The following is a 24,813-nucleotide window of genomic DNA, read 5'->3' on the forward strand; positions in this document are numbered from 1 at the left end:
GAAATCCAATTTTTGGTTTTGATCTAATTATATTTTCATAAATTATAATAATTATTAGTAGATGTCGGTAAAAATAAATAGATTACAATTACCTTTTTATATATTAATAATATGCAAAAAGTTTAGCATTAACACTTAGAAAACACCCATTTTTTTCTTTTATCAACACCTAGTACAAAAATTTATGTTTACTATATGCAATCTTAAAAATCATTTTTGCACAAGACTCATGATACTAAATAAGTAGTTATTGCACAATTTTTAATTATAGTTTTGCAATAATCTTTGAGGATGAAGCAATTTAGACGTTCAATCTGGTATTCTGTTCATCGTTTTATTATTATTATTTATTACAAAACTATTACATTTATCGTAAAAACGATAAAGACCATTTTTGAAACAGTTATTTGCTAATAACATCCACGTAGCAGTTTCTTTTGATGAAATGTTTTTGATATTACCTAAATAAACATTTTCGCGAAAAAAATCTCGTAGAGAATTAGCAAAGATACTAAATTCAAGACTGACATTTACCAACTGACGGACTTCATGTAAAACTTATGTTACCATAATTAAATTGTTCGACTTTTAAAACTGAATAATAAATTATTATTTATATTAAGTACGAGGGTTGTTATTAAGAAATTACCTTTAAATAAAACGTTACATCGCAACGATATAGCCTTAATCCACCCTCTTAATGTACGTGAAAATGTTTTGGGTCGTATTAGGCTTGATGTTAAACACCTGATTTTTTCTTAATTTCGTCGTGGTAAACTTTGACTTAATACTGAAATAGCACAGGGACATTTTTCCTTGAAGTTTCGGAAAAAGCATGAAGCAGAGGTGGCAAATTTAAATGGATTCCGGATGAAAAGTTTGAAACTTTCAATATTCCACCAATGTTCAAGTTTTAATTACGTGTCCGATTAATAAAGGTACTCGAACGCCGATTTAAAGTTTTAAGTCGCTAATACCTATGTCAATCATGTGCAAAAAGTATTAGGTAGGTATGCATATTGAACTAGTTATTAGGTACTTATCATTAAATGTATGTCTTTGTCATTATCTCGATCGTATCAAGACATTTCTTATACTTTATTAACGTCTGTCCTACTTTGTGTTATTAATTTCTTTATTGAAGAAAATTTTGTAGATAATTGGTTTCATTAGAATTTTTTGCGTCCCTTTTCTAAATATGTTAAAACAAAACACTCTGTATATGTTCACCTTCACAAATTTGTTAGCTTTAGCCTTTTTCGGAAACATTATAAACAAGTTAATATTAAATCGATACTTATTAGAAGCATTTTTTCCCTGAAAGATAAGTACTATAAATGAAATTAATAGTATTAGTTTTGATATCTATCATACAATACATAAATAGGTAAAAGTAGTAATTTATCACTTATCGTTAGGACAAGAACATGTAAGTAGTCAGTTGATTTATTTCTAATGGCTAAATAAGTATTTTGATCATCAACTATAGCTTAACATACAAAGGTTTGATGAGTGACTAGAAAATCGTCAAAGAAATTTTAACGCTGTTACGATGCGTAGCAACTGTTTCACGTTGGGTTGTCTGTTGCTTTTGTCAGCTTATCGTTCAAATGCATCTCTATTTATTGGTGAACACTCTTGGAAATGTTTTACTGACGAAAATAAACTCTTCAGCAACACAATAACTAAGTTAATTGAGAAGAGTCCAAATAAAGCTTTGGTTATTTTGACCAGTAATAAGATGGAGGTGCCCGACTACCTTCACGACCTTATGAAAGTTGAAATTCCTCATTTTATAAGGTCAATAATACAAGAGGAAGTTAATAAGGATGTTTTCACCGAAATGCTTTCGTGTAGTACAGAACAGAACGTTGGAATTGAACATCTGCGCTGTACAGTACCAGAAACTTATCATGCATACGAAGATTATCTTATAATCGGTAGATCCTATGAAGATTTTCGTAAAATACTAAGAGCTATATACGTTAAAGTTTCGTGGAATCCCAGAGGAACGTTCATTTTAATTTGGGACAGTCTTCATTACAACAAGGTTAGCTACATTCGTTATGTCAATACTTTTGTTGCATACAATATTTAAAACGTAACGGACAACATAATTTGTAGCAAATCTCGACAGGTGGCACTCACTACTCTGTTTAACGGCAACAAGTAGAGGTAGCTTAGAATCTCGTGGGTCGTGACCTCGGGTTACTCTTCTCACCAAAAACATTGGTCGTAAGGCGAAGGGCATGACTAACAGTCGAATCAATATTTTTGAAGTGTACAATATGAGTCCGCCCTTTGGGCATTTCGCGGCCCAAGTCATTTTAAAATACCTCTGCATAGTGTTCCTGGGTAACATCCTAAAACAGTTTGATGTATCAGTACTTCGTATCAGATCAATAGAATAGCTTCACTGTTATAGAAAATATGAAGTCCTGACAATTTGAATACCTATTACAGTCGAGTTTTATCGCAACAATACATTGCAAGAGAAATTTTTCGATAATAGGTTTCAAAAATATAAATAAAATTGAACAAAAGTAATTTCAATAGAAGGTAAAATGTTTTTTCGCTGCAGCCCTCACCGTACCCGTTTTACACCCCTGCAGAACCGTACCGTAATCATACAATATAGGTTTTTCTTTTTCGAATTTATTTCTTAAAAAAATGACCCGACCATGCACTACCCTTTGTTTTATATATCTAGCGCTTTTTCCACCCTGTCTTATCTGACTCTCTAAATTTCTTCTCCTATTACGAGTACTGATTAAAATAAAATAATTAACTTTTCTTTTCAGAAAACGGTCGATATGATTAAGGAGCTGTTTGTTAAAGAGTTCGCTCTTAATACTTATCTTTTTATATCATCGCGTGGTAACTATTGCAAACGTAATTGGAAGTTTTTCGTTTTGATGCCGAGCGGTCGTAGAAAATATGTTTTTGAAGAGTTTCTTCTGAATGTAAATGTCACACGTTTCCAACCGAAACATTATTCTCAAGTAAACCGGCATTTAATTTATGGGAGTTACAGAAGGCCTTATTTTCCATCCAGTACGTCTGTAAAAAGTCCAGCAGATAAAATGATGGAAATGCTTGTGGAAAAAGGAAATATCGAAATTACTGTAGAAAACATTTCACTCGTATATATTATTGACTACTTGTACAACTTTAGCACTGGTAAGATTTCGGTAATACTTCAGTTACATTACGCATTTGAATGGTTTATTTTTTTTTGATATTTCAGCCAGTGTTTGAAATGCTTTCTATACACAAAACGTATTTGTATTTGAAATCAAATTTCATTTTAATGCAATTCATCTTCGTTATAGTCCAATTTTAAAATTTAGTACCTATTTCCTCAACAATTCGATAGTTGTATTTTATGTTTCAGAAAATACTACAAACGGCACAGTGAACGCCATCTGTAGCACGATGCTACATTTTAGGATTACGTATTTTTCAACAAGGTCCACTTGTGTGGATTCGTTTTCAGCAAGTAGATATCCACACAAGTGGACCTTGTTGAAAAATACGTAATCCTAAAATGTAGCATCGCGCTACAGATGGCGTTCACTGTGCCGCTTGTAGTATTTTCTGAAACGCACTATTAACACAGCAGGTAAAAGTTGGTCTGTGTTCTGTCGGAGCTGCCTGCGACGCGCTGATGAGATCCAAAAAGATCGAAATCGCGATTCGCGTCTGGCAGTTTCGACAGAATACAGACCACTTCGAATTATTTTGTTGTATTTTATGAAAATTGCGAACGTCAGATAGATATTGACGTAAATGTTTTGACGACTTAAGGTCGATTCTCATTAAAGATGGACGGAGTATCCGGTTTGGATTCGGTACGCGGCGGTTTCGGCACTTTTTTTAAGATCCGGTCGTGTACCGGATAATAACACCGGATACCCGGCAGTACCTGACAATTCTACTCGGTAATATCTTTATCCGGCTCATCTCTAATGCTCAGTATACATTCCGATTTCATTCTATATCCATTCCGTAAACGTTTGATAATATAATTTGAATTCACACTTGAACGTTATAGAGTACAAGCCCATGTTAAAAATCCAAGGGGTGGAATTACTCACAATAAATTATATATGGAATTGTAATGCAGTACGAGACAACAACTTTAAGCAATATAGTGTCAACTTTGGGCGGCACACCTGAGTATGCAGGTGAACCAAACTTTAAGATTTGAAGTGGGGATATTTTCGGAATATATATATATATATATTTCAAGGTCACTGAAAAATGTACGGCATCGAATCCACAAAATTATTAAGCGTATAAAATAATTTCTTATGACTATGCCGTATAAAAATTATGGTTCAAGTATAGGTAAATTAAGTTCATAAATTTCTGTACGACATTTGTAACAATTTATCCGAAACAAAATAATGATTTAAAATTACAATTGGAAAATTAATTCAAATTAATGAAATTCTTATAAATATTGGAAGAAACCAGAAGTTTTAACAAACATAAATGTAAGAAAGTTATCGTACCGTTCGTCAACGTTAAGAAATTTTTACCATAAACTTAAGTAATTTCACCCCTTTGAGTTTTAGCATGGACTTGTAGTCTATTATGTTTCAACGTTTGCGAAAATATATGTGGTCTCATGAAAATTTAGCTGTTATATACGATGTATTTATTAGTTCCAAAAAAAGAACGTCATCGTTACATACACGTTTTGATCAGGTGGAGATAGAATCGCGATTTTTACGTCGTTCTGTTTGTCATCACGAGCTCTTTTCATAACTCGAAAATTGTTGTATACACTTAATCACAATATTTATTGTTATTGTTTAAAAAGTTATAAATTTTTAGCAAAATTGGTGGATGATATGAATAGTGGTAAAATTGATATTGTCGGTGGATTTTTGCACAATATCGGCTTAACTGATCGGCGATTAGAAGCGACATTCATGGCATCAATATTATTTTGTTATTGGCTTCTACCACAGCGGAAGATCCTGCCGGAAGAAACATTGCCCTCATTTTCGTTATCAGTAAAGATTTTATTGTTTTTGGTTATTATTATGTTAATATTAACTCTACGTTTCATATGCCGTGTCACCAAACATACAAGTTACAAAGATCTTTCTTGTTCGGCTCTTATTGTTTTTCAAGTTTTGCTTAATGGCGGTGGAGTTACACGAATGAGTCGAAGGCTTTCGTTCCGATGTGTTATCATTGCGGCAATTTTCCTCGGAGTGCATTTTCAAGTACTGTTTTATTCGGGAAAGAGCAGCTCCCTGACGCAGCCTACTCTGACGCCAAAAATTAAGGATATCAGTGATCTAGCGACTAAAACGCAATTGAAATTTTTTTTTATGAATAAAGCATTTTATACAATTCTGTTACGTATTGAAAATGAAAACGTCGCAAAACATCTCAGAGAAAGGACTCAACTAGAGTTAGCAGGGAAAACGTTCTTTGAATATGGAGTCCTTGATTTATATTCTCAATTAGAAGAAAATTTGGTTGCTGCAACAATACCTGTAGATTTCGTTAGGCAAATAAAAAATTACAAGGAACTGGAGTCATTTCGCTATTCGGTAAGTTAAACCGAAACGAGTTACAAAATCTCGTAATATTGAATGATGTTAATTCAGTGTTCAAAGTAAAAAAATTGAGACCGTGGTAAAGGAAAAAAATATCTAAACCCCAAAAACGTTTCGAATATTTACACCAATCGTGAGTTGTAATTATTATTTAATAATACTCATTCAAGTAGAATAAATTGTTAAATTTTAATATATTAGAACAGGCTTTGTGGTTAGAGTGTCTTTTAGGTTTATGAATTTAGTGTTAACAAGTAGATACCAAATTATCAAAAATACGTATATGAAAGATTAAAGAATTTTTACGTTTTTAATTATTTTAGAAGCCACACATAATTTTATTTAACTTTTAAAATAGACTTTTTAGTATAAATGGTCAAATTGGTCGTGAAAACCTTTAAGAAGTCTGGTACTAGTTTCATGTATGCATTTGAGATTAAAATCCTTTAAAGCTTTCAATCATCTGGTTATTTCTGTAGAAATTGTAGAATTTGCAAATAATTTTGTATTTTCAACTAGAAAGAAGATTCTTGCCATATTCAGATTTTTTAGTTTCATAGCAGCTGCATGCGTAGTTCTTTTAAAAAATCGTTTTAATATTGTGGAACATACTTTACAGACTTTTGCTAGACATTTGTTTTGTTTCATACATAAACAATTACTNAAATTATCAGTGTTTCTCTACTATATTATGCATGTATTATACATATAAACCTTCGTCTTGAATTACTCTATCTATTAAAAAAAACCGCATTAAAATTCGTTGCGTAGTTTTAAATATCTAGCCATACATAGGGACAGACAGCGGGGGAAATGCGTTGCATGATTTCGTTACATAGCAACTCGCATGAAACGAACTTACCTTACCGTGCGTAAAGAAGTTTTCCTTCAAAAAATAAACAAAATAGTATTCGTTAAGTAATATTTTATATGTCAGATTATTTCATCGGTGCCAGTTTCCAGTTTAAAATCATGATGTGGGGTAAAACCTCATGCGATGATGTATGCAATGTTCTTGTTAAAGTCCTGTTCTCTGAGTAGCTTTTGCTACCTCTAACTATTTGTGAACGGTAATTTAATTTAGGCTTATCCCTACCCCTCTTAATTCCTGTTCTTAAAGTTATTGTTAATAAATCTAAAACAAAAGCCCACCCTATATAAACGAATTAAATGATAATTAACAACTATGTGCGGTTTCATTACAAAACAACTTATTATTTCAATTTCTCTTTGAATCGTTTTTGTATCTCATTAGATAAAAGTAGTGAATAATTCAATTTACCTGCTTACAGTTGAAATATTCTGCATTAATTAACTTGACAATCCTCTACACTTTTGCTTCTATAAAAGCATCCTTAACTGTGTATAAAGTCTATTAAAGACCTAGGATTCTGCTTGTAATGAAAAATCCGATTTAAAAAGTTCTAAATTGGAAAGCAAACTAATTGAATTGTCGGTTTTTGATGTTCTCCATATTTAAGCTCAACTTGACTCGAATGAAGTAATATCAGTTTGTACTTTAATTAACAGGTAATTTGCAAAATAGTTCCATCTATTAAAGAAGAGTCAAAAGTATCTTCTGATCGGCACGGTTACAAAAATTATGCTAATATATATTAATGATATAAGATGATATATGTAAAATCTGATGACTGACTTTTAAGTTAGTCAATTTATTTAATTAAATAAGTTTTCTGAAACGTAATATAGAAAAGGGTAAATAAGTTAGGATAAGTCAATAATTTTGTTTCGAAAAACTTCAATTAAGCTAGGAATAAGATTAAATGTGGGAAATAAGGTAAGCGCTAATTAATTACTTTTATTAATTTGTAAGCAAACTACTACGCTTTGTTTGCGGGTTAGTAATACTCAATGCGCTTAACAATTTCTTTATAAAAAGAGAACGAATGTATACGTAAGAAAAAGAAAATATAGAAGAAACATAAAAAATGCCCTTTTCGTGAACATACAGTTACCAGCCAATTGGTAGATCATTAGACCAAAAATGGGCAAACCAATTACTTAGGAATCTGAGAATAAAACTTAAAAAAATCTGTGATGGGATTCTGTGGTCCAATTTGCTCCTTAGAAAGTTAGGAATTTTCTTTTTCAATTATACCCTGCACGAATAGTCTGGCTCATGTGTACAAACTTTTCTAATATTTTTTATACAATTAACTTCTGTTCTTTTTCAATTTAGCAGCCGCAACCGTAGGTATTTTTCATTAACGTAGAGAACTTTACATATTGAATCTGTTAGTTTGTGTAAAGTTTTTATTCACTTCTAGACACCATTCGTTTGAATTCGGATTAAAGTTTAGACGCTTTAATTCGTTTTTGCGGAGCATAAAAGAGTTTCATTCAAGATATAAGGGAGGAGCACATTTTTAACTCATCATCATAAGGTCGTCAGTTCTAAGACTGGTTGGACACGTACTTCCACTCTTTCCTATCCTGAACTAAACTACGCATTTCCCTAAAACTAGAACAGCCCACATCCTTAACTATTTGGAAACAGTAATCTAATCTAGGTCTACTTCTACCCCTCCTAACCGCCGTTTCTGCCTCTAGTATGTCTCTGACTAGTCCTTCATGCCTGAGAAGGTGTCCTACCAACCTATCTCGCCTATTTCTGATTGACTTCCATAGAGTCCTCTGTTCTCCTATTCTTTCTAATACCTCTTCATTCCCAACCTTCTCTATCCACGGTATCCTCATCAATCGCCTGTAACACTACATTTCGAACGCTTCTAATCTTTTCTTTTCCGCCGAGCCCACTGTCCATGTTTCGCACTTTTAAACTATAACTTTTTAATTTTTGAACTTTCTTTGTCGAAAGCATATACATACTTATATTATGAAGAAAATAATTTACTTAAGATGGACCTTTACTGTCGCTGTTAAGATACAAACAACATCTAAATTACTTTATTACTGACTTTATTACATCGCGGGATATTATTAACCACTCAAGAAGTCAATGCCATAATCTCACTGTATCTCTGATCGAGCTATACACTCTTACTTGCTTATTTTTTAATGTTAATTGCAATTACACTAAAATAAAATTAATAAACTAACCATGCTTATGGCTTTTAAGTACCGAGCAGTGGACCTATAGTGGAAAAATTAACAAATTTTAATAACTTTTTTAGCTGTAATTGGAAACTGATTACTTATTTGTTTGTCCGAATTAATATCTACGGGTGCTAGTTCGAACTAACTAACAAATTCATCATCATCAAGAGCCACGCCTGTCATTTTCGACAAAATTCTAATCGAAAAATTAATTTTTTATTTCTAATTACATTCGCAGCCTTAATGAGTTTTGAAGTATATCAAAATGTTATTGATATAAAGTTTCAGCGGTAATTAAATGTGAAGATGATATTTCTCCTATCACGTGCAGAATAAGTTTGGCAGTTTCGGTATCCGGGGACTCCCATAAAAGTTTTTGTGATTAATCACATTATTATTTAATAACTATCTCATAAAAGAAGACGAAACATTACATGAAAAGAATCTGACATTTCGCAAAAGAACATTTCAGAAAAAATTGGTCTTCTTCTTATGAATACCTATGCAGCTGGGTGATTTCTGGGAAATGAAGGGTCAGGATGAATTTAATGCCAATATATGTTTTATCTTAATCTTTCGCTTATGACAGATAAAATCAATGAGGCTTTCAGTTGTTATTTCCGTTAGAGAATTGTACCCTATAAAGCAACTACATTTCTGTCATCTGTTAATGTACTTCGCATTTGAAGATAAGATTGCATTTGATTTGTAGGTTATTTCCTAATTCATTTCTTTTCGCCATTTCACAAATAGGAATGTGCATACATATGTCACCTCCACCTTTCTCGTAAGTCTTTAAATTAGTCTAAAAATTCTCTAGTGAATCATTTGATGAAATTCATCATCATAAGGTCATCAGTTCTAAGAATGATTGGACACGCACCTCCACTCATTCCTATCCTGAGCTAATCTTCGCATTTCTTTAAAACTAGAACATCCCACATCCTAACTATTTGCGAACAGTCTAATCTAGGTCTACCTTTACTCCTTTTAACTCCCATTTCTGACTCTAATATGTCTCGCCTATTTCTTATTGACTCTGTTCTCCTATTCTTTCTAATGCCTCCCTATTTTTAACCTTCTCTATCCACGGTATCGTCATCATCCGCTGGTAACACCACATTCCAAACGCTTTTAACTTTTTTTTCCGTTTCCGCTGCGTCAAAAATCCATGTTTTGCACCCGTACAGCGCCGCGCTCAAAACATACACCTTTAAAAATATTTTTCTAATTTATAAATTAATCGTTCGCGAGCATAGAAGTGACTTCATTTTCTTGAAGGCGACTCTACCCTATCCTCTGCTTTATATTTCTACTACTATTTCTGTCCTGAATTATCCAACTTCCTAATGTATATAAAGTGGATTGTGTCGAATAACAACGACTCAGTATATTGAAACATGAGAAACGAGACTATTTACGAAATGTTTGGAGAGCAATGTCGAGGGAGTTTTGGAAATATTAAAATTGAAATGAGAAATGAGAAGAACGGAACAAAAAGCAGACAGTTCATTACAGTTACGCTTTATAAGTTTCTTGTATTTCAGTAGAATAATCTTTTGATTGTTAGATTTTCAATTTATTTTTTCTGTTCATTAAAACGATTAAATTTAAGTTACATTATATTTAAATGTTAAAAAAGGCGTTTAAAGTTGAATTTTAATATAACGAAAAATTGCTCATTGCTCAGGCGAAATAAAGCGATTCTCTTGGTCTAATTTCGATCACAGACGATACTAATTATTAATAATGGTTTTTTTTTTAATTCGGAAACAAATTTTAAGTTTACGGAAACTAAAAAGACACCTAAAAGGCGATTTGTGATAGGTACTCAAACAGCTACAAATNGAAAACCTTTAAGAAGTCTGGTACTAGTTTCATGTATGCATTTGAGATTAAAATCCTTTAAAGCTTTCAATCATCTGGTTATTTCTGTAGAAATTGTAGAATTTGCAAATAATTTTGTATTTTCAACTAGAAAGAAGATTCTTGCCATATTCAGATTTTTTAGTTTCATAGCAGCTGCATGCGTAGTTCTTTTAAAAAATCGTTTTAATATTGTGGAACATACTTTACAGACTTTTGCTAGACATTTGTTTTGTTTCATACATAAACAATTACTTCTTCTGTAATTAGCAAAAATTATTTTAAGTGGGTATTATTATCGTTAATATTCCAGACGATTATGGAATCATTTGATGTATTTGTTGTAAAAAAAGGAAACCCATTCCTGGATGACATTAATAAGATAATGATTAGAATATTTGAAGCGAATTTATTCACTAAATGGTATGATGAGAGTGCTAAAAAAGTGGTTATAAATATTAAGAAGTATAAAATTCGTCCTTTAAATATGGAGGCTATTCGTCCTGCTGTTAACATAATACTACATGGATATGCAATAGCCTTTGGAGTTTTGGTTTTGGAAATTATGTGGTTCAAGTATATTTCAAAATTATCCTTCAAATGATATTGTCCTCGGTGTAAATGAATAATAATTGAAGAGTTTGGACTATGATCAGCACATTACTATAAGGGTGTGAATTTTTATGTTGATAACGTTTATTTGAATTGTATTTATGTAGATGGGCAAAGTATTGTGTTAGAATGTTATTTTAACATCTAGAAAAACTGTAAAATACACTTAACTTCACGTAAATAAATATAATAAATCGGATGAAGTTGCAGGAGCAGCTCTTGAATTAAATATAAGTGAAGCAATTTTTTTTTCAATTTTTCTTTAATAGCAATAGTATTTACAAGATTGGCGAAGGTGCTAGGCAATTGCAAAGCTGAAAACAACGTTTTCTATTATTTCTGGTTTAAGGATATTAAGTGTATTTTCTGATAACGAGTACTCACAATCGGGTAAAATACCTATCTGGAAAGTGTGACCTACATTTTTACAGTTCCGATTGTCAAATAAAACTAAATCTCGTTGATTACCGAATTCTCACGTTCGCATTATTAAATATGGTTTTGGTTATCGTCAAAAAGGGAAATGTACACTGAATTAATTTTATTTTTTGATACGATAGTAAAATACTGCTTTTATATTAGAGGTTACGTTAACGAAAACCTGAGTAGCAGGCATTAATTTTTATTGATTATTATTGTTTCTGTAAACGTAGATTATTTACTTGTAGGCGTAGGGTAAATGATTAAGTGCAAATTAAAATAAGCATATTATAGATGAATCAATGGTAATAATTGCCTTATTTAAATACCACAGGCGGTAATCTGTACGAAAGCACTGATAGCGTTACGAAAGCGGGTAGCCAATCCTAATGAATCGTATAGGCATGAACACGATATGCCGTAAAATAGGAAACTACGGGAAGTTTCGGGAAATAGTCAGGAACATTCTAGAATATTTGTCACAATTTGTTGCAATATTCAGTCTAAACTTTCTGTAATTAAAATTCAAGGAATCTTTGTCTCTTATAAGTAGTATCTAATTATTTATAGTAATGAATAACGGGACAATTACTTTCTCTTTCCGTTTTCTATTGGGTCTATTACAGTAACCTTTTCGTTCATGCACAAAATGTTTCATTCAAATAATAATCAATAAACGTTTTATTCACCAAGGATTAGGGTTATTTTATTTACAATTCAAATTAGCAGCTCAATCTTTAGACTACTGGCGTAGTTTATTTTTGATTTTTATTACGTATCACGTTACACAGTAAAACAGCTCTACTACTCGAGGTTATTTTTAAATTTTTAGCAAGTCAGTTAACGAGTGAAAATTTAGTGTTAGCACAGCTGAATATTAGCAAACTGAAGCATTCATGCAGATTTTTATAGCTGCCTTCATTACTAAAGTTTATTATGAGCTATTAAACCTGTGTGTATATCTATCTGTATATAAATTGATAAGTAAGACAGCTGTTTATTAAAGAGGGTTAAAAATGTGCGTAATGTTAGGTTTAGTAATGGCGAAGGGATACTGTCTTTAACTTAAGAGCAGAGTTAGAGCTTTTACTCATATTGAAATATCTATAAATATATCTAGAAAGTCAGATAACTCAGAAAGGAAAAAGCTTTAAAACAAAGAATAGCTTTCAATAAAAAGAAATCGGTTTGTGTTGGAAATCAGTCAATTTGGAAATTCAAAAACGATTATTAAAGAAAGAAAAGAAAGATGTGAAAAACACCGTTGATAGAAAAAGTTAGAAATTGGAAGATAATGGAAAAAGTAGGAGAATTAAATAAGGGAAGGGAGAGATAGGTTGATTCGACACCTTTTGAGGCATAAAGGGGTAGTTAGAGACTTTGGAAGTAGAAACAGAAATAAAGGGATGTCGAGGAAGGTCTAATAAGTGGTGATGTCGGATGCTCTTGTTTTCGGAAAATTAGGACTATTGGTTCCGGATAAGAATGGGTGAAGATATGTTTCTAAATTTTCGTTCGTACAAGTTCGTTAACTTTAATTAAATTGAATTATGTCAATATTTTTGGGTCAGTATTACGATTTGTTTCGGATAATTATTTTCATTAAAACATCGTTGTTTCAGATAGGTCGTATTTCCTATTTTTTGGGTACTTAAGTTACTCATATTGCTATTAAAAATTGTGTAAAGTAATCCCATCCATTAACTCTATGAATGTTTTAAACAGGCTTCTTAATTATTCATTAATTAATTAATATACACGTAGAGTTTTTGGTTTTTCTTCAAAACGAAACATGGAGATGTGAAAGGAATTTAAAATATCGGTGCAGTTAATTTGGTACCTACTGTTTCAACTTTGCAGTCGTTTCACAAGCAATTAATCATTTTTGCTCGGAATAACAATTTTTGTTCGAAAGTAAATGAGGTGTACCAACTTGCGTTTAAGCCATTAACCAGACATGTAGGTGTTATCTTCCTTTTCTTAAAACAATGAATGTGTGCATGCATCGAAACAGATAAAAAGTTTAGAAATAGTTGGTAGTAAATTTATACTTACAATTCCTTCAAAGTAGCCGAATAAGGGGCCAATGAGCGTTGCTTTAACACCTCGATTCCAGCATCTTCAATTATTCTGTAAAAAAAAATCACTGCTGAAAATAGATATATTTGAAAATCAAATTAGATAATTTTTTAAGAATTATGAAGAAGTGGCCGAATTTAGGTATCTAGGAAGGAGTAGTAGAGATATAAAGCACAGGATAGCGCAGGGTCGAGTCGCCTTCAGTAAAAAGAAGTCACTTCTATGCTCGCGAACGGTTAATTTAGAAATTCGAAAAAGGTTTTTAAAGGTGTATGTTTGGAGCGCGGCGCTGTACGGGTGCGAAACATGGATAGTGGGCGCGGCGGAAAAGAAAAGGTTAAAAGCGTTCGAAATGTGATGTTATAAGCGTATGATGAGGATACCGTTGATAGAGAAGGTTAGAAATGAAGAGGTATTAGAAAGAACAAGACGACAGAAGACTCTATGGAAGGCAATAAAAAATAGGCGAGAGAGGTTAGTAGGACACCTTCTCAGGCATGAAGGTTTAGTCAGGAACATGTTAAAGGCAGAAAACGGGAGTTAGGAGGGGTAGAGGTAGACCTAGATTAGATTACTGTTCGTAAATAGTTAAGGATTTGGGCTGTTCTAGTTTTAGGGAAATGCGTAGATTATTTCAGGATAGGAAAGAGTGGAGGTGACTGTCCAACCAGTCTTAGAACTGACAATATTATGATGATGATTATACTGACATAATTTTAGGAACTACAAAGTCCGCTTTTCCCATTTTCATGCGAAAATGATAGGTATTTGCAAGATTTCAAGGTAGAATATTAAAAATATTTAAGTATTATGTTTATATTTTTGTAAAATAAAATTAGGTGGGTAATTTCTGCAGTTCTTACAATATACGATGATTCATCATTGATCTGCTTTCTACATGCATATAATAAAATAATAATCGAAATTTCGTCTCGCATCTTTATTCATTAGATACATATAAATGAAACGGTTGTTAGGATACAGTATTAGATTTAGTCAGTTGAATCGCCTTTCTACAAATTACAATCCTATCTGGAATTCCTTGAGCGTAACGTGTTAGGGGGAGCAAGTTGGTGCAGAAACTGCGTAATGTTATCGAGAGTTAATTAGTCAGCAGGTCGGTTTCTAGTTATACAAACATCTGGTGGGTAGAGACAGTCGAACTTGGGAAATCGGGTAGCTGTCATTTCAGTTCCTGCAACACACACCTCCACTTCACGACTCCACCACCACCCCCTATCTTCGAAGTAATGTTTATAACCGAAAGGACAGTGGCATTTTCTTTCGTTTCCAATCGCTACAGCTACCGTTGAAAATATCACAAACATTAAGTAACACATCACTAATCGCATGTTATTAGAGCTGAAAATTACTAAAATCAAGGTACTTTCAGATTATCTATTTATTGATAGTTCGTTGAACAATAAACATGCCTTTTTATATAACAACCAAAGAAAAGAATGTGAATGCAGTTTCTAGGAAACTACTTAAGTTAATGTTTTTTAAATGTTTGAGCTAATTAATAACTGTGGACCAATTCTTTATATATTTTTGTTGTTTCTGCCCATTAACATACCTATTACCCGTGGGTATGTACCTATAATGTAGTCATTATCAATAAAGGTAGACATTTTTGCTTTCATATAAGTCTGTGGTACCAATTATGCAGATGTAGAATCCGACGCTATCACTAACGGTAGATCTTCTCAATGTTACTTTATATGTCCTGAGGAAACATTAAAAAAAAAAAAATACAACGTGTAATTATACAACACGCTACTGAAGTGAAACTTCTTCAAACACACAAACATACCGTGATAAGGGTTAAGGAATTGGTTTAATGGTATTATTTGTACACTATTTTTTTGACGGGTGCGGTTCTGATAGTAAATATACTATAGAATGTCTTTATATACAACAATCACAGCTTTTTTGTCATTAGACAATACAAACCGGCCGGTACCGCCGCAACCGCTATGTCCCTGCATTTTAAGTCTGTAATATCTTCGAAAATATTCATTTAAATTACATGCTGTAAAGGGCCATATTGATCTATATTAAATGCACAATGTATTTAAGGTACTTAATTGGATAAGAATTAATGCTGTATTGCCTACAATCGCTTCGTAAATAAGTCATTATTTCTCATAAAAAGTAAAGGATAAAAATGGTTATTGTGGGTTATCCCTAAGAGATAGACATATACCATCCCGGACTTTTTTGTAGACCCTTTTAAGATGTACAATATTGTAGTACATTATTTTGATCTATCTCGTAGGGTTCAGCCAGCGTTTGCAATGTAAGCGCAAAAAATGTGTTTATTTACGACATCACATTAGAAACCTCTAAAATTATCAGTGTTTCTCTACTATATTATGCATGTATTATACATATAAACCTTCGTCTTGAATTACTCTATCTATTAAAAAAAACCGCATTAAAATTCGTTGCGTAGTTTTAAATATCTAGCCATACATAGGGACAGACAGCGGGGGAAATGCGTTGCATGATTTCGTTACATAGCAACTCGCATGAAACGAACTTACCTTACCGTGCGTAAAGAAGTTTTCCTTCAAAAAATAAACAAAATAGTATTCGTTAAGTAATATTTTATATGTCAGATTATTTCATCGGTGCCAGTTTCCAGTTTAAAATCATGATGTGGGGTAAAACCTCATGCGATGATGTATGCAATGTTCTTGTTAAAGTCCTGTTCTCTGAGTAGCTTTTGCTACCTCTAACTATTTGTGAACGGTAATTTAATTTAGGCTTATCCCTACCCCTCTTAATTCCTGTTCTTAAAGTTATTGTTAATAAATCTAAAACAAAAGCCCACCCTATATAAACGAATTAAATGATAATTAACAACTATGTGCGGTTTCATTACAAAACAACTTATTATTTCAATTTCTCTTTGAATCGTTTTTGTATCTCATTAGATAAAAGTAGTGAATAATTCAATTTACCTGCTTACAGTTGAAATATTCTGCATTAATTAACTTGACAATCCTCTACACTTTTGCTTCTATAAAAGCATCCTTAACTGTGTATAAAGTCTATTAAAGACCTAGGATTCTGCTTGTAATGAAAAATCCGATTTAAAAAGTTCTAAATTGGAAAGCAAACTAATTGAATTGTCGGTTTTTGATGTTCTCCATATTTAAGCTCAACTTGACTCGAATGAAGTAATATCAGTTTGTACTTTAATTAACAGGTAATTTGCAAAATAGTTCCATCTATTAAAGAAGAGTCAAAAGTATCTTCTGATCGGCACGGTTACAAAAATTATGCTAATATATATTAATGATATAAGATGATATATGTAAAATCTGATGACTGACTTTTAAGTTAGTCAATTTATTTAATTAAATAAGTTTTCTGAAACGTAATATAGAAAAGGGTAAATAAGTTAGGATAAGTCAATAATTTTGTTTCGAAAAACTTCAATTAAGCTAGGAATAAGATTAAATGTGGGAAATAAGGTAAGCGCTAATTAATTACTTTTATTAATTTGTAAGCAAACTACTACGCTTTGTTTGCGGGTTAGTAATACTCAATGCGCTTAACAATTTCTTTATAAAAAGAGAACGAATGTATACGTAAGAAAAAGAAAATATAGAAGAAACATAAAAAATGCCCTTTTCGTGAACATACAGTTACCAGCCAATTGGTAGATCATTAGACCAAAAATGGGCAAACCAATTACTTAGGAATCTGAGAATAAAACTTAAAAAAATCTGTGATGGGATTCTGTGGTCCAATTTGCTCCTTAGAAAGTTAGGAATTTTCTTTTTCAATTATACCCTGCACGAATAGTCTGGCTCATGTGTACAAACTTTTCTAATATTTTTTATACAATTAACTTCTGTTCTTTTTCAATTTAGCAGCCGCAACCGTAGGTATTTTTCATTAACGTAGAGAACTTTACATATTGAATCTGTTAGTTTGTGTAAAGTTTTTATTCACTTCTAGACACCATTCGTTTGAATTCGGATTAAAGTTTAGACGCTTTAATTCGTTTTTGCGGAGCATAAAAGAGTTTCATTCAAGATATAAGGGAGGAGCACATTTTTAACTCATCATCATAAGGTCGTCAGTTCTAAGACTGGTTGGACACGTACTTCCACTCTTTCCTATCCTGAACTAAACTACGCATTTCCCTAAAACTAGAACAGCCCACATCCTTAACTATTTGGAAACAGTAATCTAATCTAGGTCTACTTCTACCCCTCCTAACCGCCGTTTCTGCCTCTAGTATGTCTCTGACTAGTCCTTCATGCCTGAGAAGGTGTCCTACCAACCTATCTCGCCTATTTCTGATTGACTTCCATAGAGTCCTCTGTTCTCCTATTCTTTCTAATACCTCTTCATTCCCAACCTTCTCTATCCACGGTATCCTCATCAATCGCCTGTAACACTACATTTCGAACGCTTCTAATCTTTTCTTTTCCGCCGAGCCCACTGTCCATGTTTCGCACTTTTAAACTATAACTTTTTAATTTTTGAACTTTCTTTGTCGAAAGCATATACATACTTATATTATGAAGAAAATAATTTACTTAAGATGGACCTTTACTGTCGCTGTTAAGATACAAACAACATCTAAATTACTTTATTACTGACTTTATTACATCGCGGGATATTATTAACCACTCAAGAAGTCAATGCCATAATCTCACTGTATCTCTGATCGAGCTATACACTCTTACTTGCTTATTTTTTAATGTTAATTGCAATTACACTAAAATAAAATTAATAAACTAACCATGCTTATGGCTTTTAAGTACCGAGCAGTGGACCTATAGTGGAAAAATTAACAAATTTTAATAACTTTTTTAGCTGTAATTGGAAACTGATTACTTATTTGTTTGTCCGAATTAATATCTACGGGTGCTAGTTCGAACTAACTAACAAATTCATCATCATCAAGAGCCACGCCTGTCATTTTCGACAAAATTCTAATCGAAAAATTAATTTTTTATTTCTAATTACATTCGCAGCCTTAATGAGTTTTGAAGTATATCAAAATGTTATTGATATAAAGTTTCAGCGGTAATTAAATGTGAAGATGATATTTCTCCTATCACGTGCAGAATAAGTTTGGCAGTTTCGGTATCCGGGGACTCCCATAAAAGTTTTTGTGATTAATCACATTATTATTTAATAACTATCTCATAAAAGAAGACGAAACATTACATGAAAAGAATCTGACATTTCGCAAAAGAACATTTCAGAAAAAATTGGTCTTCTTCTTATGAATACCTATGCAGCTGGGTGATTTCTGGGAAATGAAGGGTCAGGATGAATTTAATGCCAATATATGTTTTATCTTAATCTTTCGCTTATGACAGATAAAATCAATGAGGCTTTCAGTTGTTATTTCCGTTAGAGAATTGTACCCTATAAAGCAACTACATTTCTGTCATCTGTTAATGTACTTCGCATTTGAAGATAAGATTGCATTTGATTTGTAGGTTATTTCCTAATTCATTTCTTTTCGCCATTTCACAAATAGGAATGTGCATACATATGTCACCTCCACCTTTCTCGTAAGTCTTTAAATTAGTCTAAAAATTCTCTAGTGAATCATTTGATGAAATTCATCATCATAAGGTCATCAGTTCTAAGAATGATTGGACACGCACCTCCACTCATTCCTATCCTGAGCTAATCTTCGCATTTCTTTAAAACTAGAACATCCCACATCCTAACTATTTGCGAACAGTCTAATCTAGGTCTACCTTTACTCCTTTTAACTCCCATTTCTGACTCTAATATGTCTCGCCTATTTCTTATTGACTCTGTTCTCCTATTCTTTCTAATGCCTCCCTATTTTTAACCTTCTCTATCCACGGTATCGTCATCATCCGCTGGTAACACCACATTCCAAACGCTTTTAACTTTTTTTTCCGTTTCCGCTGCGTCAAAAATCCATGTTTTGCACCCGTACAGCGCCGCGCTCAAAACATACACCTTTAAAAATATTTTTCTAATTTATAAATTAATCGTTCGCGAGCATAGAAGTGACTTCATTTTCTTGAAGGCGACTCTACCCTATCCTCTGCTTTATATTTCTACTACTATTTCTGTCCTGAATTATCCAACTTCCTAATGTATATAAAGTGGATTGTGTCGAATAACAACGACTCAGTATATTGAAACATGAGAAACGAGACTATTTACGAAATGTTTGGAGAGCAATGTCGAGGGAGTTTTGGAAATATTAAAATTGAAATGAGAAATGAGAAGAACGGAACAAAAAGCAGACAGTTCATTACAGTTACGCTTTATAAGTTTCTTGTATTTCAGTAGAATAATCTTTTGATTGTTAGATTTTCAATTTATTTTTTCTGTTCATTAAAACGATTAAATTTAAGTTACATTATATTTAAATGTTAAAAAAGGCGTTTAAAGTTGAATTTTAATATAACGAAAAATTGCTCATTGCTCAGGCGAAATAAAGCGATTCTCTTGGTCTAATTTCGATCACAGACGATACTAATTATTAATAATGGTTTTTTTTTTAATTCGGAAACAAATTTTAAGTTTACGGAAACTAAAAAGACACCTAAAAGGCGATTTGTGATAGGTACTCAAACTGCTACAAATGTTGCTGCAGCGAAAAAGTTACATTTCCCGTGTTCCACTTACAGGCTTATCAGGCCGGTGGGCAAGTCTCCTTCCCTTGGAATGTCTAGTAAACCGCTTCCACTACATCGACATTCAATTTCCTGTAAATCGTCCATGTCGCATGAACAATATTTCTTCTCGGATATTTCTGCAGCGGAAATCTCTGCCAGAAGGTTACTGCACTCGATTTCGTAAAGAAGGACGATTATGAAAAGGTACCTGAAATACAAAAAACAAGTGAGTGCTCATTGGCAAACACATGAACTTGAATTAATCTACATAAAATCATAAGTACATATACCACTTTCGTCCATCGTAGCTAATTAAATGTTTGGGGAAACCATTAATGAAAAATTCATGAAGGAATGAGAGAAAGCAAGTCTTTGACCACTTTTTGTTAGCGGCTCTAGATGGAGCTAATTTTTATTGTTTGTTATCCTTTAACAAACTTGCCAATTTATATTATTTGGTTTTAGATATGTCCTTTAATGTGTAATAGCAATTGAGACAATTAAATATTAGATATACAAGCTTCTATTTTCCCAAATTCTTACAGTTAGGTTTATTCTATAATTATTATACCAGGTTCTTGGCAAATTACATTTTCCTGCGGTCTTCTACATAACAATATGGTGGCTGGTAGAGAATAGTAGAGCTGTATGTTTCTGTTAAGACCTTTTGACTTTTCGTTTTGTGTTTTCAGTTACAATAAAAGACTATTTAAGGATTTTCAAACGTAAGCGAGTTTCCTCTATTGTTTTATATTAATTAAGTTATTAATTAGTATGAATTCATCAATGTTTTCGTCTTATTCTACCCATGAATGGTAATTATTAGTGCGTACCTGTATGGTTGTCTAAAAAAAAATACATTTTATGTGACATTGAGTCGGCGGGCAACGTTTTCGTATTTTTCAAACTTTGAATGAAATTTAACCGAAGCGGTCTCCTGGGCACTGTCATTTTATCGATAGAAAAGAGACGACCAACTTTAGATGAAAGTGACCTTTGCGGATCTTTGTTATTTTCGTTTCTAAACGTGCTTGACAAATATACGGAGCCGATATAAAGAGGAAACAGGTTTTTCGCAACAACGACCGTGATCGGTTTCCTGTTCGGTTTCGAACCAATTGGATAGTAAACAATTTCGCAGTGATTTATTCCAGGTAAAACAACAATACCGGAAACAAAAGGGATTCGTTAATTAAATTAATGGATAACGAAAGCCGAACTGTCACCGCAGAATAAATATAGCGTGCGAACAAAGCTTTCGGGGTTAAAAGGGCAACTCTTATCGTAAATCTTGCTTTAAATGTCTTTATTTGTGGAAACATGCTTACAAAGGCAAAACGACTAATACCTCTGCGATAATCTTCACCATAAATGTGATAGATACCAACAAGATACCCAACACGTACCTAATCCAACAAAATTTCTTATTATATAGTACGCTCATATAGAAATTAGAAATGTTTCTAAATCGCTTAAGTCAAAACAGGAAAAAACATGCTGTTTCATTCCGTTATAAGTGTGTTGGGGAAAGGTCTAGATGATGGCCCCGAAGGGGGTGGGGGGATCGAAAGATGAGGTCTCCCCCACCACTGTACCATCAAAAGATCGTGGCGGTCTCACCCCCATAAAAAGTTATAGGGGTTCAAAATTAATAAATATGCCAATTTTTATACATTTCTAGGCATGTAAATATTTATATAGTCATTCTTAAACAATATTCAAAGGTAAAATTAATGGAAAAATACATCAAAATATTGAGAAAGTCATATAAAACATTATTTAAGTATCTTTATCAATAGGGTAGGTTAGGTTAGGTTATCGGGTTTTGTTCAAGTGACCACCCTCTTTCGATCGCCCACCTCCACCCGCTTGAAAATATTTTTTTTATTGATTTTTATTTGAATTATAGTGTATGAAAATTGTCAAAATAATCAACTTTCCACCCCCATAACTTTTTATGGGGTTAAGACTGCCGCAAATTGTTTATGGGGTTTTACTCAGGTGACCACTCTCTTTCGATCCCCCCTTCCCCTATCCCCATATAACCCCCATAACTTTTTATGGGGGTGATACCGCCACGAACTTTTTATGGTACAGCGATGGGGGAGACCTCCTCTTTCGATCCCACCCACCCCATCATCCAGACAATGACCTAAAGCTCTATTTATGAATGTACCAAACGTTTGGCCTAAAACCGATGCTCGTTACGAAAACTGTAAACAGTTTTTCTCTGCTCCAACGACATTCGCGACAGNGGTCGATTCAGAACGGTAATAAATTAATAAAGAACTTGATATTAATTAACTTCTATTTGGTTAGGGATTTATTGAAACTACATGGTATTAACAGGATCTCTTGGAATTTTCCAGTTCGATTTATATTTCAATCATCGTTTATAACATTTTCTACCGTATATAGCTATTAATTATGTTAAAAATAATCCATCAGATTGCCAATTTTAATTAATTTTGAAGTATTTAGTTCGATAACTATTGGCTACTTAATTTGAATCATCTTGATCATAACGTTTATTTAATAAGACGTTGGTGATAATTGAGTTAGCTAAGGGCGGGAAAATTTATTCATTGAAAATTTTTTGGACGCGTCAAGATGGTAAAATCTCGAACCCGGCGTTTTATTTTTAAATAAAAATAATCGAGGAATCTGCTAACAAAGATAACATTGACTACAATATAGAAAATTGAATTAACGATATTCCCTTTTAGGTTGAATTCGGCATGCAATCAGTACGAAAATTCCACTGCTAACATAATTTTTGATCTACTGGAGAACAAAAACGTGTAATAAATTTAACAGAATCCATTGCACGCTATCCATTGTTGTATTTGAGGTGGAGCTTTTTTAATAAGAAATCCCAAAATTAGGTACTTATTCCTACCCTGTTTCTTTACAAAATGAGTTATTTGGGAATTATTTTTCTTTAATGATAACTTCATAGTAATAAACCTATTTTCTATTTTAAAAAATATATTCCACTATAGTCGAATCCCACCGCAGTGTTTATAAAATGCATGATAAAATCCTGATTGGGATGCCTAATACCATTTGGGTGGAATTGGTAATATTCAGGCTTTTTCATGACAGAAAATCACTGGAATTATATACAGGTATGACAAATTGTTCATTTATCATAGAAATTACATACTTTTTCACCAGAATTATATCAGACAAGCGAAAAGTTATAATTTGGTGAATGTGATGAATATAGTCCACGTCTATCTGAAAATATCTTCTCATTCTCTGAAAGCTTTCCGATACTGAGTGAAATCTTTTGAACAAAACGTAACAACCCTCAAAAGCTACTAATTGCATTTATTACACTTATATTATTTATATGAAAAGGATTTTTACGAATTTTCCTACACTACGTATTTGTCAAAAGATGAAGCCGCCTTTGATGATTACATGTAATAGAATATCCCTAATTTGCGGTTGTCCACTCGCCACTAGTGTACAATGTAGAATTTACGGATATTCTCACTATAGAAACCAAATTTCCCGACCCTTTCACTTTACAATAGACCATAGAATAATTTTATCAATAAACAACAATCTAGAAAATATTTATTTTGCATTTACGAATGTATAACAAACAGAAAAGCTCAAAACCCCAACGCCAAAACACGACACTGTAGTTGTCCGAAGTTTTACTTCAATCCCTGAAGAAGGTAACTTTGTTACCGAAAAGTGCTTCGGACAACTACAGTGTCTTGTTTTGGCGTTGGGGTTTTGAGCTATTCTGTTTGTTCTACAACAACCGGCAAAGTTTTTCCAATCTTCATATTTACGAATGTGTTTCCGAACAACCTTATATTTAGTATTTGTAATAGAAAATCGTTTCATATTTTACATTTTCAAATACATTATAATAAAAATAGAGACATCGTTATACAGCTATATGACCGAACAGGGCTATGAGAACAGGAGTGGCAGAATTGTAGGCAATATAAAAAAAATAATACTTGGGTAATTCTAAACGCGCTTTAAATCTAATTGCGGTTTTATCTGAACTCATCCACTTTAGTCCTGTGGGATGAATAGAACGTGAAATTTGACCGAATAAAAAAAAGAATCCAAGATGACGGAAAGGGTAGAATTAAGGTTTCCATCGAACAATCATTTAAATAAAAAATAAATGAAAAAATACACCCGAAATGTCTGCACATGGTGTACACTAAGAAATATGCCGTGGACCTATTAAATATAAGAGTAATTCTAAATAAATGATTTTTACGACAAATTGAGGTATTTTTTATAACTAACATTTTATGGCAAGTACTTAAAGAAATGCTGGTGGTAGAAACTGCTGTATAGATTTAAATAGTAACAACCATCCCTTTTCACATATCTGGGATTAGGAATATATATATTATGTTACTGCATACGTAACAATTCATAAGTATACGCCATATTCGGAATGATATTAAAAAGAAGGAAGTCAATTCCTAGAACCACTTTTTTCGATGATCACAACTTCCAACAAGCCCAGCTTTTAAAATCACCGCTACGTGAAATAA

The 24,813-nt window shown here is 32.6% G+C and overlaps 1 protein-coding gene across 1 annotated transcript in view; it reads right to left on the reverse strand.

Annotated features, from left to right (window-relative positions):
• LOC108733147 (lutropin-choriogonadotropic hormone receptor-like) overlaps positions 1-24,813 on the reverse strand; it is a 107,132-nt gene that overhangs the window by 32,503 nt on the left and 49,816 nt on the right. Inside the window, exons 2-3 of the mRNA XM_018464207.1 lie at positions 20,286-20,483; positions 13,611-13,685 (exon numbers count right to left, since the gene is read on the reverse strand). Coding sequence (XP_018319709.1) covers positions 13,611-13,685; positions 20,286-20,483 — 273 coding nt within the window. The remainder of the gene's footprint in view (positions 1-13,610; positions 13,686-20,285; positions 20,484-24,813) is intronic.

The sequence above is a fragment of the Agrilus planipennis genome, unplaced genomic scaffold (genome assembly GCF_000699045.2).
Source record: "Agrilus planipennis isolate EAB-ADULT unplaced genomic scaffold, Apla_2.0 scaffold72, whole genome shotgun sequence".
NCBI classification, from domain to species: Eukaryota; Metazoa; Arthropoda; class Insecta; order Coleoptera; family Buprestidae; genus Agrilus; species Agrilus planipennis.